A 19,522-nucleotide genomic window follows, 5' to 3' on the forward strand; every position below is an offset into this window, starting at 1 on the left:
TCACTGACAAATATACAAATAAAAACCATTCATCATCTTATCTAAAGATGTTTTCGTTTGTTCTTCCAAAAAGTGTTGTTTAATATTTTAAATGTCATGTGTGTGTGTAAGTGTGTGTGTGTGTTGGTTTTTCATCAATAGAACATTTTTTATATATCTATTAATATGAAAAACTTACTTCTTAATATATTTTTAAAATCAAATAAGACTATAGTTGTTATTCTTGGTTTTGTATTATTTGTATTATTTTTGTTTCTAATTACAATTACAATTTTTTTATTTTATATGTGTGTGTTTGTTGGTCATTCATGATTTTATTATTTATATATATAATAAGATAAAGGAGGTGGTTGGCTGCCAATTTGTTGATTTGGTGTGTTGTTTGTGTTAGTGAATTAGTGTATGAGGTTGACCATGACATTGATGTTGATGGCCAAACCGTTGGAGATGTTAAGAGTTGTGGTGTTTATTTTATTTTTTAGTGCTGCAGTATCGATATTGAGATATCATATCACAAACACCAATCATAACAACAACAACAACAAATTTGGAAAGAGAAGTAAGCAGTGGAGTTATGCATATTTACACACAACACACAAACACACACAAACAGAAATCAATGTCTGTCTATCAATTTGACTGTATATATGTTTCATTTTTTTTTTTGTTTTTAACAAAAAGTAATGAATGTTAGGCATGAATGTAATTATTTCATACATTTCCTATAATCCTTCCCTGCCTGTTTTATTACAAAACAAATATTATATTTAGTATAGTGTTGTATTTACACTTTAGATATTCTCTTGTTTTTTTTTCCCTAATCCTTTCTTTCATCATTTCGCGAATTGTAAATTTGTCATTCTCAAACATTTCAAATATCATCCTCATCATCACCATCCTCATCATCATCAGACACTGGCGTGACTGCTGTCAAGCATTACATTTAATTAAACCACAATGTCTTGTCCATACAGACCTCTTGGCTAGCCTTTTTGCTTCACTACAAATTCACAACTATTAACCAAAAAAACAACTAAAATTACAGCAGTTGTCTTATTTGTCGTGCAAAGCGAAACAGTCGTGTGATATCAACTCTCTATCATAATCAAACATATTATAATCCACCCACATTGTTCCAACCTATTGGTCTATTGACAGACCTCTTTTTTAAAAACACAATTTAGAGTGATTGGAAAAAACAATTACTTTAATTGCTTAAAAACCAACACAATATTTAACATATATAAAAAACCACCAAACAACAGCACCATCTCTCATTTATTCTCTGTTGTCTGAATCAGTAGTAATCATTTACATCAAAAAACAACCACAACCCACACACAAAACACCAAAAAAAAACACACACTAAAAAAAAAAAAAAAAAAAACACTCATCACAAACCCTAATTCTTTCTTTTCTTTCTACTGCAAACATATAAACAATTAGTATAACACAAACACTACTTTAGTTATTCAATACAAGTCCTCTTTTTATATATAATTGTATAATAATTAACTAGTTATCAATTCAATTTGTTTTGTTCCATCATTCATCCATCCAATCCCTCCAATCCAATCCATTTCTCAAATCCACTCAAACAATCTTAATTCTAAACCAAAATATGAAATAACTCACTCTTGACTTTGTTTGTCTTACCTGTGCCATCTATCTTTCCCACCCATCATTTCTTTTTTTTTTTAAAAAAAAGGAAACAATTAATATTTATTTAATTTCTAATATCTATAAACCATCTTTATTTATTTATTTTAATCAATAATTAATCATTCAACCAACAACAACAACATCATCAATCATTTTTATTTTTATATTTTAAAAAAATAAGCCCTATTTATTTTCATTCAATTTTGATTTCAAATTTCTATAGAATTGTATCCCACCAATCATAGCTATATTTCATTTTTCATTTATATTTTTGGTATACTAAAACATATCAGAACTATAGTTGTTGTTTCTCCTAAGCTTATGTTCATATTTTTATTTTAGTTTCCACAACAAACTTTTTTTTTATTTCATTGTTGTTTATTTTTTTTATTTATTATTTTAGAAACATTTTTATTTATTTATTTATCGTTTTTTATTAATAAATTTATTTTATTTATACAGTGTGATGGTGAACATATTTAATTGTTAAAATTATTTATAATAATACTTGACATTTAAAAATAATAATTATGGCGACTAATTCAAACTATCTATCTGGATCTGCCGACGCTGTCGTTGTCTCTGCACAAGATGCCGCCAACAGTAGAACCAAACCGGTATCGCCAAAGAAGATTCTGATCCAAAAGTATCACGAGGATCTCGAGGCTCTGATGATCAGAAACTACTCTTCTCGTCTATTTCTGACATGGATCTACAAGAACTCTAGTCCACCAGTGCTCACACCCATTCCAAATATCAATATTACAATGCCATCACCTTTGTCACTCCCATTATTTATTCACCAGCAACAACAACCAAACAACTTTACTACCGATACCAACAAAATACTTTCTCCACTTACCACACCACTCGCTGATATCGAGAGATACATCAATCGATTGTTGGACACCATCTCGAATGTGATCCATTTCTTCTATGTCCAGAACTGCAAGAGACACACCGAGTTGGTACAACAACAATTCAAAAACAATCCAAATCATATTTTTAACAAACAAAACAAAACAATTCACAGCAACATCAACAATAGTAATAATAATACCGATTACAACTCGATCTTTGTTGGTTGCATATACTATGCAGATCTCTTTGTCAGAAAGAATAGCAAGTCTTCCATTTCCATTTTAGATATTTTAATTACAAGGTAATTATCAAAAACAAATAATAATTAATAAGTAATCACTGTTTTTTTAATAATTATTTTTTTTTAAAAAAAAAAACATCATGGTATTATTATTATTATTATTACTATCTATTTAAATATCTTGTAGTATTATAATCACAATTAAGATGTGGATTGAAGAAAAGATGAGTGTCAATAAGTATATGTCCAAGATTTTCGGAATCTCGTTGGCACATATCAACCAACAAGAAATCAACTTTTTGAAATCGATCGACTATCAAATCTATCTTCATGAAAAAGATATTAAATTATTCACCGATATAATCCACAAATCATCTGTACAAAAATCATCAAATGAAAATGATCAACAAACTAACAATAATACCAGTAGTAATAACAATATACCAAATAATATAACACAATCGAATAATAATAACTCATTAAAATGTATAAACAATAATAATAATGATAATACTTCATCAGTACCATCACAATCAGCATCAAATACACCAGTACTATCACAATCGTCTGGATCCACTACCACCACCTGTATTATAATTTCACCGGATATCAGATCGTCTTCATCCTCACCTTCCATTGCACAACCATCTTTAACATCATCTTCGTCATCGTGTTTGACAACGCCAACCATCAGATATAATAATAATCATTATCATCATCAACATATTTCGTCATCTGCATCTGCATCTGCATCGCTATCACCCATCTCCATTGTACCATCTTCACCAAATACACCACAACATATATCAAAGCAGTCAGCATTGCTACAACCATCAACATCAAACAAAAGAAAACCTCTATTCCAAAATATAACTTCAACACCAAACAAACTAGAATCATATACACAACAACCAAACTTAAAAGTAAACACACCTACTACTACACTTGTTCTTTGTTCAACAAGACACACACCAAACAACATCAACAACAACAATAATAATAATAATCATAACAACAATATTATAATTACGAACAAATCAAACGACTTGCTCAATAATAATAATAATAACAATAATATAAACACAAGCAATGAAGAAGATGAAGACTATTATAATTTCGATATCATTGAAGAACCAAGAAAAAGAATAAAAGAGATTGTATCCTTTTAGATCAAAATATTTAAATAAATAAAATATAAATATATTTATAAAAAAAACCAACAACAAATTTTTAATATTTACAAATAATAATGAAAAGTTTAGCATCAAGAATAGAAGCTGGAATTGAACATATGAATCATTACAAAGATTACTAACATCACATAAGCATAACATCTGTTTTATTTTTTGTACACGTGTAATTTATTAATACCAATAGTATTAATTTTATTGATAATGAATATGATAATTCTGGTGTCTGTACAAAAGAACGGAACATTAATCGATTGACGAGATTTATTCTGTTCTGTTCTGGTATTTTCTTCAATCTATTCGATTTTTTATATCATTTAATTTGGGGTATAAAAATCAAAAGCGGGTGAAATTTCACACCCCATTAAGAAGAGAAAGAAAATTCTGATGGAAGATTTTGACAACAACAAATTTGTTTGTTCATTTTTTTTGTCATTCCTATAAATAAATTGAAAATATCATATCATTTTTACCAAAATTCACAATATATATTAAAGTTTTAATCTCCTATATCTAATAAACATATTTATTATTTATTATCTATAATCTATTCACACATTCTTAAACTAAAATGCCAAACCCATTAGAATTAAAGACTGACGTTAGTGGTACTGTCTATGAGTATGTTCTCCAATATGGAACACGTCTTAACCCAATCCAAAAGGAATTAGTTGAGTGTAAGTGTTAATAATTAAAATAGCTGGTTGCTTTAAACTAAATGAATATATTCTAATACAATCTTTTTTTTGATTCTTATCTCTAAATTGTAAACTATCAACCACCTCTTAGTTACCAATGCCAGAGTTGAAAGAGCACAAATGTATGTATTTTCATTATCATCATCATCATCATCATTTTTATCATCAACAACAACAACAATAATAATAATAGCAACAATGTCATTTACAATGTATACATACTCTATTTATTCATTGAACTTGTTCTTGTTGTTAAGCTATATCATTTCGATAATAAACAAAACATTTTATTTTAAAAAAAAAAGAAGAAATTATTTTATTTTATTATATTTTATTTTTAAATTGTTAAATTGATAATGATTATCACAATCAATATCTATTGATTCGTTCAAACTTACTAAACTATTTAAACTTAGGTTGACTACTTACGATCAAAGCCAATTCTTCCAATTCTTGGTTAGAATCCTTAATGCAAAGAATACAATCGATGTTGGTGTATTCACTGGTATGAGTTCATTGACTGTTGCATTGGCACTTCCAGAAGATGTAAGTAACATGTGTGCACATCATTCTCTTTCTCATTTCCCATTATTATTATAACTATCTTTAAAGATATCTTTTTTGAAAATATCTATTTATCTTTTCATAAAAATCATCAAAACCTTTGCAGATATTATGATATATCATACCATATCGGACATGATATCATAGCTAAAACTTTGTTTTATTTCATTTTAGCAAATCAAACCAAACTAAACTACAATATCAACCCATCACCACCTTTCTGTTTTATTTGATCCTACCACTTTAACAAATTAAAAGATTTTTATCTTTTTTTTTTTTTTTTGTCCAGTGTTTAAACAAAAATATCTATTTTTTTTTTTTTTTTTAATTGATTTCCATTACAACTCCACCTAATCAGCACACACATTTATCTTATCACCACACCTCAAACCACCACCTCATTTATTTATCTGATAATTGATAATCAAACAAGTGAAATCCCAGCTCCTCTACCTGGGAACATCAAATCATTTTTTAGATTTTTGTTTTTTTTTTTTTTTCGTGTTAGAAAATGTCACACCCTCTGATTTTAGGACCATTTCACCTCGATTTAAGGAGATTAGCCCACCCCAATAATTATAATAATCATTTAAAATATAACGAGCAGAATGATAAACCACCACTTTCGTTTTATTTGTTCTCTCTTCTTTTACACCTGATTATTGCGTAAACCGTTTGCAGATCTTTTGTTTTATTAACTTTGTTCGGTTTGTTAATTTAGGGAAAGGTCATTGCCTGTGATGTGTCCACTGAGTACACCCAACACGCCAAGCAGTTCTGGGAGAAAGCTGGTGTAAGCAATAAGATAGATCTCATTATCCAACCAGCTGCACAAACTCTTCAGAAACTCATTGATGACGGCAGAGAGGGTACCTTTGATTTTATGTTTATCGATGCCGACAAGACCAGCTATGACACCTACTATGAACTTGGTCTAAAATTAATCAGAAAGGGTGGTGTAATTGCTTTCGATAACGTATTGCAACACGGAAGAGTTATCAATGGTATGTAACTTTATAATTGGTTGATCGATTAGATTTTTTAAATTTTTAAACTAACAACAACTCACCATTTACAATTTTAAATTTTTGTAGAAGCTGAAATTGCTGCATCGACCGATGTTCAAGCTATTGTGGCCTTAAATAAAAAGATTCATACAGATAATAGAGTTCATATTAGTATGATCCCAGTTGCTGACGGTATAACCTTGGTAACCAAAGCCTAAACTAACCAAACAACCAATTCCAACTCTATAATAATCATTTCTCTGCACAATCTGCAGAAATTCGCATTATCACTCTGTAATCAATAATAATAAAAAACATCAAACTACACAAACATGTTCAAATTCTACGAATAAGAAAGGTGTGAAACTTTTCACTTTGCTGTGTTTTTTCTTTGCTTATTGGTTGATAGCAAGCATACTTATTAAGAATATATGGTCATATTGCAATGTTTTGTCGATTACTATCTATGTAATAGGGGTGTGAATATTTTTAGTTTTATTGTTATTATAGTCGATCGTCTCACAATCACCCACCATCTCTAAATTAACTTATAAATTTTATAAAAAGAATTTCATCTTTCGTTGAATTCAATTCACATTCACACAAAAAATAATGACTGACTTTTTTTTTTTTTTGTTTTTTTCTTTTCTTTTGTTTTCTTTAACTATTTCATTTGACGGCACCAATCAATCAAATCTTTGACAATTCGATCAAAACACAATTCAACATCATCACAACAGTCATCACGTTGTTAGTCATATTTTAAAAGTTGTTTCATTTCTTTATTATTTCTGTTGAAACAACTGCTCAATATAATCAATCACTCAAATAGCAAATTATTTAAAACAGTTATATATTAGCGAAAAATTAATTTCTCTTTTTGAAATTATCCAGGTAGGTTTTTGTTTTTTTGTTTTTTTGCAAAAAAATGGAAAGAATAGATTCAAACACAATTATCGATCATATATCTTTTCATCAATCCATTTATAAACCTTTTTTTTTGTTTTTGTATTTTTTGATGTGTGAGCACCGCAGTTTTTTAGCTCAGCAAGTGGTCATTCACCAAAAAGCTTTTAAAAACATGTCTGAAATTCAATTAGCTGATGTCACCACCCACTCTCATTTTAAAAAATATCTCGTAAATTAATAAAGTTGTTTTGGTTTTTTTTTTTCATTTTTTTTTTTTTGCAAATTCATCGAAACCTTAGTATAGGATATTTTTAAAAATAATCACCACACATCCCCACTTTTATCCAAAACAGTGGGGTCAAGGGTGTTGTCATGCATGGGCAGGGGGTTGCAGATGAGCTTTTTTTCAAACTTGAATTGCCTCCAAAAAATTATAATTAAACATCAATTTTTTTTTCTTTTTTTTTTTAATTAATTTGTTTTTTTTATTATTTTTTTATTTATTTTCAAGCAAGCAAAAAAAAATCAAATCAAACAATATGTTTTGTGTCTTTGAACCTTCCTTTTTTAAAATAGTTTGTTGCAAAGTTTCAAACCAAAAACGTTTGATATTAAGTAGTGTAGTTGTTCTACTCTTATATCTCACCAACAACAACAACAATTAATCATCATCAATCCTCAAGCAACATCAGCAAAAAAAAATAAAATAAAAATAAACAATTCATTTTGAGGAGCATTCAGTATCTTATAAGTAGTTGAAGATAATTAAATATCAATACATTAGAAATAATAATAATATTATAAAAATAGTATTAAAGCAAGTACCAATATACACTTTCTTTGCAAAATCATATACATCCAAATCATCACTGTTCAAGAGTAATCGGATTTTAAGAAATTTTACTGTTTGGTAATTCTACCCATCAATTTGCCCACCACCACCAATAAATGCACACAAACAAGCCTTTTTTTTTTTATTTTTATTTTTTTTGTTTTTTGTAAAACCCCATCATTCAATTTCAATTTTAGGTTAAAACTATTTTTAATTTCTTTATTATTTATCCGTTTATTATATTATTTAAAATTTTTAATAGCTGCAAACAAACAAGTTCATTTAGAAATAGAGATCGATACTTTCTTGCTATACAATAAGAGGCTATAGAACTGTTGAAATTGTATGACCTTCTTTCTATACTATCACATAGCCAATTTGTTAATGTTTCTTTGATTGTTTTTGTTAAAGGCGATGGGACTTTTGATCTTGCCCAAATTTGTCGGTGGTTAAAATCAAAAAATTGTTCCAAAAATGTCTATATTCAATTCAACTCATACAACAAATATCTTCATTAAGAAACAAAATAATAATATATATTCATTCTCCACACCACTATCTGAAATTTATTGCCAAAAACAAAAAAACAAGTTTGTATAAAGCACCAATCAAACAAACAAAAAACCCCTTCATATCAAAAAAAAAAAAACGTGTTTAATTTAAAAATATAAAGTATCATGTTTTATTTTATAAACAAAAATAAAATAAAATAAAATCAGTGTAATACCAAAATGCACTACACAAAAAAATTAAACTAAAATAAATGGACAACTTAATAATCAACCTATAAAAAATCTTACTTTCTTATATATACAATTCAAACAAACAACAAAATTATTGTCCATATTTAACATTGTTACTACAATAACAATAGCATTATTAACAATAACAGTTGTATTTATTACCTATATTCCACATTTACTTTTGCCACATCAAGATTGAGGAGAATTTACAACTTTTAAAAATAAATCCTCTATTGTTTTGTACTTCAACAATTATATTCCACTAATTATCATTATTATAATTATTATTGTTGTTGTTGATTCTTATTCTGATTAAAATTCTAATGCTGATGCTGATGCTATATATATATATTGTTATTGAATTAAATATATCTATCTTTTTAATCTCATCTTGAATCAAATCAAATCAAATCAAAATCAAAATCAAATCAAAACAATTGTTATACAATACGGTTTTAATATATAACAACCTCAAAACAATCAGCACACTAACACACCCCACACTCAAAATCTATCAAACTTTGATTTTTATTACATAGAGATAAAAAACACACACACACAACTACATCAACAATCAATAAAAAGATTTTTAAAATTAATTATTTCATCTAACCTTTTTTTTTTTTTTAATAATTTTTACCTAAATAATTTAGTTTAATCCTAGCCAATTACCATTTATATACATATATATAAATAATATCAACACAAGATTAGTCTAGTAGTATTACTTCACTTTCCGAACCAAACCTTCCTACTTCTATACTTTTTATTTTTACTTTTTTTTAAAAAAAGAAACTTATTTAGCAAACAAAACAATAATATTACAATATGTTAAATTGAATAATTACAATATTAATAATATACAATTAGTTTATAAAAGTTAATAACAACAATAATAATAATAATAATAATAGAAACAATTAGAATAAAAAATAGTATCTTGGTAAAGAAATAATAAAAACAATAGCAACAATAATAATAATAGCAATAGGAATAATAGAGAATCTTTAAAGAGTAGTAGTGGTTTGGTATCTTTTTTTTTTCCAGCCAATTACATCACAAATTTTATTATATTTTTCTTTTTTTTTTTGAAAAACAATCATGATGGAGTCCTCGAAATTCAAAATATTACCACCCTCTCTAAAGATAAACTACGACAGTAACCAACTGTCAACACACATGGCAAATGGTGGTGTTGTTGGTAACAAACATCTGAAAAAAGCGCTAAACTCTTACAATATAACGAGCGATGTCGAACATTCTATCATTGACGACAATGCTACCGTCATCGAAGTATGGCTAGAGTCAAACCAGGCACTCTTTTCCAATCTAAAGATGACCGCGATCTATATATGTGTCGACTCTGAGTCGAACCGTGTCAGTGCCGTCCTGAACACCAATCCATTTGCCGCCGTCTCAAAGTGGCGAAAACATATATTCGTCTATGTGATCGTGCTCGAGGGCATGGGTAGAAACACAAGACTCATCAAAACACAATTCATGCCAATTCCGACACCGTCAACCAACAACAGCGCTAATGGAAACAGCAACAATGGTAATGGATCAGGATCTTCGACATCTTCGCTATCGACATCGCCCGGAACCAGTCCGACATCGAGCACACTCTCACTGCCTTCATCCGCGTCAGCAATGGCCGTTGGAAACATTGGTAACAGCGGAAATTGCAACGGTGGAAGTGGCGGTTCCCCATCTAATTCTTTCAACCAGTTTGTCATGACCGACGTCGCCAGCAGTAGCAGCAGTAGCAGCAGTGTTGGATCACCTTCGAATTCCTCACCAAATTTTACACAATCTTTTTCGAGCGCCAGTAGTATCACTTCTGCTGGACAACTCAACGGACAATCAAACCAACAACAACAACAGCAACAACAACAGCCAGCTTTTTTATCGTTTATCAATAATGTAATTCACAAAGTTACACCACCACCACAAGTGCAAACACTGATAGAGAACATCCAGTATCTACTGATTCAAAGTATTCAGAGAGCACTCAACAACTTTGTCAATAGCATTCAAAGAGATCGTCTCTACTACAATCAAGTGATATCCTACAAGAAGAACGAGGGAATGTATCTACCAACATTGTTTCTCTCACATGCAGGACTCTCACCAAATGTTTCACCAACTAGTATCTCTCCACCTATTTCCGCTTCAACAACAACCTCTAACAACAACAATGCAAATAATATTAATATTAATATTATTAGTAATAATAACAATAATAACAACATTGTTTCAAGTAATACTCTTGCTATTCCAGGATCAAACAATAATTTAAATACCAATAATGGTATAAGTATATATGGTTCTCCTTTGAGTTGTTCACCCAATTCATCGGTTATGTTCTTACCAATGTCAAGTTCACCTTCACTCTCGATTGCACACTCTGAACCACCATCACCACCAACTGCACAGCAGTCCGATAACCAGCCACTTACCGACGACGAAGACAGCTTGTCATCCTCGCCAAACTCATCATCCGACATCTCGATAGTAGTTACAAACACACCAGCCATTCCACAATCTAAATTCCTCGCTTACAACAATGTCATTCACAATATCATTGGTAGTCACCACTACAACAACTTTACTCCAAAAAAGATAACACCCATACTTGCAAATAACATTATATTGGGTGGAAGCAGGCAGAATACTAAGCAACCATCCACCGACAACGATATCGCCAGCAACTCTGCATCCGTCGTAAGCAGCAGTATTACTAGTACAACCGGTAGCATTCTCAGTGACAAGTCAAACTCGACTTTGGCAACCTCTTCAGCTTCCACTCCTTCCATATCGACACCGATTGGAAGCGTAGGCACCATAGCATCACCCATCAATACACCGACAAGCTCCTCTTCATTTATGCATAGTAAACCACGTGGTCTAAAGCAATCAAAGGAGCTAGGTGAGAGACCAAGTATCTCAACCTACGAAACCAAAGATGGATTTGGTTGTGCAGTCATTTCCTCACTCTACGGGTGGGACTTTGAGAAGAAAGAAAGAGCCGGTGAACCATTTGCCGATTGTTTCTCACTCACCACAATGTCTCATCCAAATCTACGTGCTACCCTTACCATTGCCGATGGTAGTGGACTTGGTGCAGATGCTCATCGCGCTGCTACCATGTCTGTACTTGGTGCAAATGATTATCTTGATAATATAAGTAAGTTATAATAGTATCTTTTAAATTAGTATAGATAACTAATGAAAATCTATATAAATTTAGATTCAATTGAAATAACTACAACCAATGATTTACTGACGGTTCTTGGTAATGCAATTATGGAGGGACATATGAGAATCATTGAGGATGAACACTACCAGAATAAAGAGATACACATTGAACCAAAGGGTGCCACTACTTTTTGTATTGGTTGTCTTGGTCAAACAAAGAATATACTTCAGAATCTATCGTCTTCGTCCAAAGATAAAAAGCCAGCAGCATCTGATCTTAGAGCTCAACAGTTCTCTAGACCACTACCACCTCCACCACCCAAACCCAAGGGTAACTTAGCTGTTCCATCGTCATCATCTGGTGCCGCATCAATAAGATCATCCGATGACTCTGTAGATACCAGTGATAATAGCTCCAAGAGGAAGAATAGTTATTCAAACAACAACAACCAAGTGTACAGTCAAAATAATAATAATAATAATAATAATAATAATGTAGATAGTAATAATAATAATAATAATAATAATAATAATAATAATAATAATAATAATAATCAATTGGAAAGTGATGAAGTTGAAGTGTCAAATTCTAATATTTTGGATTATGAGATCGATCCACCAGAGATTACAATCAATGAATTGCCAGCAAAGGTAGAGTCGATTCTTGAGGAGATTCAATCTTTAGATATCAAACCATCGAGACTATCGATTACACTCACCTCTGAACTACCAACCACTCCAAGACAAGAAGAGCAAGAGGAACAACAACAACAACAGCAACCAGAAGAAATCGAACAATCCCAACAATCATTACAAGAAGAAGAAGAAGAGCAACAACAACCAAAATCACCGAGACCATCCGTTGAGAACTTTGATCAACAACAACAACAACAACAACAACAAACACATACAGAACCATGTTCATGCCCACAACATAATAATAATAATAATATCAATACAAATGAGTCAGACAACAACACATGTACAGTTAATATTGAAGAAAATAACAATAACAATAATAGTATTACTAAAAAAGTTAAACCTGTTCCACCTCCAAGAACATTCAGATCGAATCTCTCAGTATCACCCTCCAACTCTAGTATATCGTCGATGGTGTCCTCCAGTAACTCTACTACCGAATCGGTAAGCAGTAGCAGCTCAAGCTCACCACGTCTTGCCAGCACAGATGGTCAGTGGTTCTTTATGGTCGGATCTGTCGGTGATTGTAGGGCGTTCCGTTGGAGCTGCACATCGAAAAAGGTGACCGAGATTACCAATGTCAAGCCAACCAGAAACTTTAATGAAGCTGGTGGTCAACTCGGTTGGATGTGGGGTGGCGACGAAGGTCTGTGGCCATACAACGCTTCGGACTACCCTGGCGATCCACGTCCAGAACTCAAGGATGAGCTCACCAAAGCCAAGAACGAAAAGTCAAGACCAAACTTGAAGAATCTGCACTTTGGACTGGTACTGGTGAATCCCGGTGACCGTGTATTCATCGCATCCGACGGTGTTACCGATAACTTTTTGAACATGAATCCATCGGTCAACGAAGAGAAGCAGGTCACCAAGGAGGAGTTGGAAACCAACATTTCCAATTTCATCAAATCACAGACACCAGAGGTGATTGCTTCGTGTGACCGTCTCTGTCAGGCCATCGTTACACACTGTCTCGAGAAAACACAAAACTTTAGAAACATCCAAGAGGAGATGAGTCGTACACTACTCAAGATGAAGGAGATCGAAAGAAGTGGCGAAGATCTCTCGAAAGATCAGTCCTATCAATCGCTAAAGAAGAACTACTCTAAACTAGCCAACAGCATTCGACATATCAAATATGGTAAACCCGATCATTCTTCTATCGTTATGTATGAAGTACCTTATTCGCATTGATATTTATAGACAAAACAAAACAAAACAAAACAACAAATAACTAGTAATAATTATAATAAATCAATATTAATTTATTTTAAAACAAAATATATATCTTTATCAATCAAACTAATAGATAAAATATATATTTTGAAAGATTTGTATAACCAAAAAAATATAAAGTTCTTTTTATTTATTTCTATTTGTATTTACAATATTGTTGTTGAGATTGAGCTTTTAGCAGGTTGTCATAAGAATTTGTCTAAAAACGTTTGTATTGGTTCATTAACTTTGGTTTGTTGAAATCTAATTTACATTCTGGTACACAAAGTTTAAATCCATCCATACAATAACAAATTGATTCATTTTTTTGCATTTTGTTTTTATAACATAGGTTATGTTGATCTATACAACTTTGTAAACAATTATCTGACCATGCTACTGAAAGTAATAAAAAAAATATAAATATTGTAATTTTGTTATTCATTTAACTTTTGATTGGAAGAATAATAATAATAATAAAAATTTGCTCTTAAATCTTTATTCTAATGGATAATGGTTTAATCAATATTTTTTTCAATTTTAATTTTTTAAATTAGGATTGCATTTCCAAAACGAAAGGATATTTATTAATTAATAAACCACTATTTATTTTTTGTAAAATCATAAACCTTATTCTTTTTAATAGTGTTAAATTAATTATTTTTACTGATCAATCAATTAAACTTAAATTTTAATTAATCTAAATGATTATATTTAATTTTTTTAAAACTTTTGATAAAATAAAAATTTTATTTAAAGTTAACAGAAAAAATTTTTAATAATAGAGTCAGTTTAAAAAAACTAGAAATAAATCTTTTCTTCACCTAATGTAAAAAATAAATTTATAAATGTCCAATGTTATGATTCTATTTTTGCGGCTCATTGATGATATTTAAATTCATCAAGTCCATTAATACACAATATTTGATTTATATTCTTACTAATCAATTTGTTCAAAATAAAAATGACTTATATAATTGTAAAATTAAATATCTAACCCTAAAAACACTCGTCTTATAAAATACAAAATAACAATAAACTCTGAAATTGTTTTACATAAATATGGGGAATCAATGTTTTAAATAAATCTTGAATTTTGAGATCTTTCAAGATTAGAATTTGAAAATATCAATTCAAAACATATTCAAAATCACCCTACAAAATATCATTGATTTTAACATTTAATTCCAAAGATTAAATAAATGATATATATATTGATCTTTTTATATATTGAAACAAGATTTCTTATTTGTGGATTAAAAAATTAATAATTTAATAATTTAAAATTAATTTTTAAAAATAACCAAATTTGAAAAAGTTCGAGTACAAAAAAGGAAAAAAAAATTCAAATAATGGCTATCCTTTAAGAATGACTCTCATTTTATTTAACTTGACATATTTGGTTAAAAAATTAAATTTTAAATTAAAATTTTATTTAATTGAAATCGTTAATGATATATTTTTTAAAATAGATAATAAAATATCAAAAGTCTAAATTTTACACAATGAATAACTTAATATCTCTAGCAGACACAATGTTGGCTGCTGATGATCTGATCTCAAATAACAATAATGAGATGAGAAATAGTAGAACACAACCAATAGTTATTAATAGGTTGCCTGCTAATAATTTGCAAATTACACCAACCAATTTGATCCAAAATCCACTACACCAATTACAGTCTAATCCACCAACAGGAACACCATCTCATTTGTTGAACAATCCACCTATAGGTGGATTAGCTAATCCAATACCATTCAATCGACCAATGGAAACACCATCTATCAGTTATCCACCAAACCAAATGCAATTCTGTCAGCCTATTAATAGCAGAGTTACAACTCCAAACCAGTTACCTTCCAATAGTCAAGCTCGAGGAGGTGTACCTTTAAACCAAAACAATCGACCTTTTGTTCGACCAGCTACAACAACAACAACAACAACAACAACGGAGAATGGTTGCTTTAGCCACTTTAGAGTTGTCGAGAAGGAGAAAAAAGAACAAGTTCGAAAGAGTTTCCAACTCAAAAAGTGTTTAGAGAGTTTCTATGAAAGAGCTAGCAGTAGATACAGATGCAGGTTGTGTACTGAACATACAAGGCTTTTTATAAGTATATACACAGTAGAGAGACACATAGAGGATGAGCACAAAGCAATAGTTGATGATACGATGGCAAATATATGCTTTGTTGAGACCCTTGCAGGATCTCAGCGCAACCGAGATGGAGTTAAGATGAAGAGATGCGATCATCTTAATTGTGGAATGTTGGTCGATGAACCAAACTTTAGTCAACACTATAGTTCCAATCACCATTGTCATCGACCAGATGAGAAATCAAATTGCGTTAGATGTAAAGCGGTCGAGAGGAAAGCTGAAAAGCAAACTATTGAGGAACTATTGAATATGAGTGCAACAACGGGTAAGTAAACAGTGTTCAATAAATTAGTAATAGTTAAGTATACTTACAATAATCTATTAGATATATCTGTGCGTGACATGGCAAGAACCAAGCTAGTTTATCAAATTCCAGATGAAAAATGGAAAGACTATTGCATTGAAATGAAATGCGATACGAAATACTATTCACTTACTAGAATAAAGAAGTACATTAAAGAGATTAGTTCGAAATACATGAAGGAGTTATCACAATCTGAGGTGGGAACTTACCTGTCACTTCAAAACAGCTTGGCATTGGTCATAGAAATGGATATACAAAGAGGTTACGACACAGGCGAAACAGTATCAATGGAAGTCAAAGGTGAGATGAAGGATGTAACACCAAAGCTATTTAGGATTGGTTTGGATAACGCCAAAATGAATAAGAACAACAAGTTCTCCCAAGAGATTGGTGTGCTGCAATCAATATCCATAAATAAGCCAGTTCCTGTTCTCAAATCTCCCAACGATGGTCTAATGTTTCTTGTTTATCTTGGTGACGAAACCTTCTCTGAACTGAAACAACAGTTAGCTAAATTAAATCAGGAAATTAAAGAATTAGAATCAAATAATAATATATTCATTTATAAAGATAGATATTACCAAATAGACTTACTCTACACATTCGATTTGAAATGTTGGCTCACGGTGATGGGTCTTGGTGGTCTATTTCATTGGAACTCGACATTCAGGTGTCCTACTTGCTTAGGTACTGGTTCATCTGGAAAAGTGGATCCTGACACTCAAGAGAAGATCGACCATTCTACAATTGGGAATGTTGCTGGATTCTTTGAGCCACGCACTAGAGAGCTTATGAGGAAGGAAGGGCAGAGAGTCAAGGATAAGCTAGAAAAGTCTAAAGCCAAAAACCCAAAGGTCGAAATGAAGAGCTTCTCTGGTTTGGCTGCAGAACCGAGTCTTGACATTGATCCAACTAAAGTTCCACCAGACACGTTACACATGATCATGTCCATTGTTAAGACTGTTTTTAAACCGATACTACTGCTATGTGACACCAATGAAACCTTACGTAAAGACATCGAAGACTTCCTCAAGTGTAAGGCTAAACTGACATTGATAACGGTCTCACCAGGTACACTCTTGCATGGACAGCCTTATACATTCTATGACCGATTCAAACAGTCAGCTGTTAACTATATGGAATATATAAATATCTTGATCAATCAAGATATTCTTATTAAGACCTTGTCGAATCATTCTGTATATAATAATGATAAGTTAGAATTGGTAAGATGTTTAGTTTATTAAAAAAAATAAAAAAACAATTAAAACTAATGTAATTAATTAAAATATAGATAAAGAAATATTGGAAACAACTTCATTGCTTAATATCTTGCATGATATCTGATGAACCTGTCAAAGAATATCAATGGAGATATATGTCATCACAATTTGGTTCCAATTTAATTCTTGCTGATATTAAGATATCGACCTATATGCATATTTTCATTGTACATGTTGGATTTTTTTTGGAGAGATATGGCAACTTGGAGAGATTCGCTACATTTTGTATAGAGTATCTCCACAAAGTAAATAGAATATCAAAGCAATTTACAACAAACAGTTACAAGATTAAAATAAACAAGCCACAACAACAAGAGCAACAACAAGAACAACAAGAACAACTACAAGAGCAACAAGAACAACAAGAACAGCATCTATCAACCTCATTTCCACCACCAATAGTAAGAGATGTCAGAGAATCTAAAAGAAGAAAGATGTTTGATGATAGAATAGAAAAACTAAGACAAATGATACAGCAACAATCATCAACATTAATGCAACAAAATGTAGATGCTTTACAAAGAGTGCTTGAAGAACAAGAAAAACAACAACAACTATCAGAAGCAAAAAAAATAACAAAAGATCTAACATATCAACTAATTGAACGATCTATCAACATGTTTTTCATCAACAACGAGGAAAATAGTGGTAACGTTAATGAAAGTGATCATGCTGCACTGAGACGTCAATGGGAAGAGTTGAGAAAGATAGAGAAAGATAGACAGCGAAATCAACATTTCAATGTGTCCAATTTTAATTTAAATAGTTTATTTGGAATAGAGTCAATTGAAGTTGCTCCAACAGATTTCAACTGTAAACCAAAGTTTCTTTTAAAAGTATCTGTATTGTATGGGTGTTGATGAAGATATAGAAAGTGCTTATTATTATTCTTGGTGGGATGGTCATATTATAGATTATAATAAGAAAGATAATACATATAGAGTTGCATTCAAAGAGTAAGTAAAAATACAAACAACAACAAAATATGTTTTATAACTAATCTAATGTTTAATATATTTAGTGAAGTAATTGCTAACTATTACAGTGTTGATTATATTACAAGACAAAGTGCAACAGAAAGTATATCGAATGATAGAATGGTAGAAGGTAGATATGTATTGTATACTTACAAAACTGATAAAACCCATGTTTTCTATGCTGCTGTTATAAACTCTATAATAACTAAGAAAAACAAAAAAACTCTAATAATTAGACTATTAAAAACTAATGAAATAATTGAAAAATGTGAATCCTGATGATTGTTATGAATTCTTTATTGAAAATCATCAAGTACAAGCATTTTTTCATTGATTTTCATTAAAAATAAAAAAAAATAAAAATATATTTCAAAATTAATTAAATTTTATTTATTTCGTTTTTCACTGACAAACTAACTTCCAAATATAGAATAATTTGTTTTTACATGACTTTCACCCACTTTCACCCACGATATATTAGGAATGTGAATGCAAATGATATTTTAGAGGGAGGTATTGATCAATTTTGATATTGGTTTAAAGATTTAATTAATTTAGAGTTATTTATTAAAAATACAAGTTATTGACTTTTTATGATTCTTATTTTTTTTACAAAATGTTGTTGTTTTTTGATATAAAAAAATTTGAGATACAACTTAAAAATAAAAAGTAGATTAATAATTTTATTTAATATTACCTGTAGTAATAGAAACACAAATATTTTTCTGCTGCAAACAGACGGAGTTGTAATCTCCTTGCTTTAGAAACAGGTGTTTTTTTTTTTTTTAAAATTATCTTTTTACAACCATTACTGATAGTCAAGGTGTAGAGCTTGATACTACCATACAGTTCGTTTTTTATTTTTGGAGCAGTTCAGCCGAAGGCCAGCTGAGATCACAATAATCCAAAATTATCAACTTGGCCAAAGAGGCTTGGAAGATTAAAAAAAAAGATTTCCGTCCGCATGCGGTATAATATTTTGT

At 30.4% G+C, this 19,522-nt stretch overlaps 4 protein-coding genes across 4 annotated transcripts; all 4 read left to right on the forward strand.

The window, feature by feature from the left end:
* Positions 1 to 2,192: 2,192 nt before the first annotated feature.
* PPL_07079 (uncharacterized protein) lies at positions 2,193 to 3,933 on the forward strand (the record flags this gene model as incomplete). The annotated part of the gene is made up of 2 exons (XM_020577926.1): positions 2,193 to 2,824; positions 2,952 to 3,933. 2 exons carry the CDS (start codon positions 2,193 to 2,195, stop codon positions 3,931 to 3,933), a joined length of 1,614 nt encoding a protein of 537 aa, XP_020432374.1.
* A 592-nt stretch (positions 3,934 to 4,525) lies between these two features.
* omt6 (O-methyltransferase family 3 protein) lies at positions 4,526 to 7,797 on the forward strand (the record flags this gene model as incomplete). Its single annotated transcript, XM_020577927.1, has 6 exons — positions 4,526 to 4,631; positions 4,846 to 4,864; positions 5,069 to 5,198; positions 5,938 to 6,220; positions 6,311 to 6,415; positions 7,709 to 7,797. 6 exons carry the CDS (start codon positions 4,526 to 4,528, stop codon positions 7,795 to 7,797), a joined length of 732 nt encoding a protein of 243 aa, XP_020432375.1.
* A 2,089-nt stretch (positions 7,798 to 9,886) lies between these two features.
* Positions 9,887 to 13,798, forward strand: PPL_07081 (protein phosphatase 2C-related protein; the record flags this gene model as incomplete). Its single annotated transcript, XM_020577928.1, has 2 exons — positions 9,887 to 11,894; positions 11,958 to 13,798. The coding sequence occupies 2 exons, from the start codon at positions 9,887 to 9,889 to the stop codon at positions 13,796 to 13,798; spliced, it is 3,849 nt and encodes a 1,282-aa protein (XP_020432376.1).
* A 985-nt stretch (positions 13,799 to 14,783) lies between these two features.
* On the forward strand, positions 14,784 to 19,483 carry PPL_07082 (uncharacterized protein; the record flags this gene model as incomplete). Its single annotated transcript, XM_020577929.1, has 8 exons — positions 14,784 to 14,798; positions 15,292 to 16,240; positions 16,274 to 17,505; positions 17,574 to 17,807; positions 17,865 to 18,398; positions 18,487 to 18,518; positions 18,584 to 18,677; positions 19,409 to 19,483. The coding sequence occupies 8 exons, from the start codon at positions 14,784 to 14,786 to the stop codon at positions 19,481 to 19,483; spliced, it is 3,165 nt and encodes a 1,054-aa protein (XP_020432377.1).
* Positions 19,484 to 19,522: the final 39 nt, after the last annotated feature.

This window comes from Heterostelium album (assembly GCF_000004825.1).
Source record: "Heterostelium album PN500 unplaced genomic scaffold PPL_scaffold6, whole genome shotgun sequence".
Taxonomy (NCBI): Eukaryota; Evosea; class Eumycetozoa; order Acytosteliales; family Acytosteliaceae; genus Heterostelium; species Heterostelium album.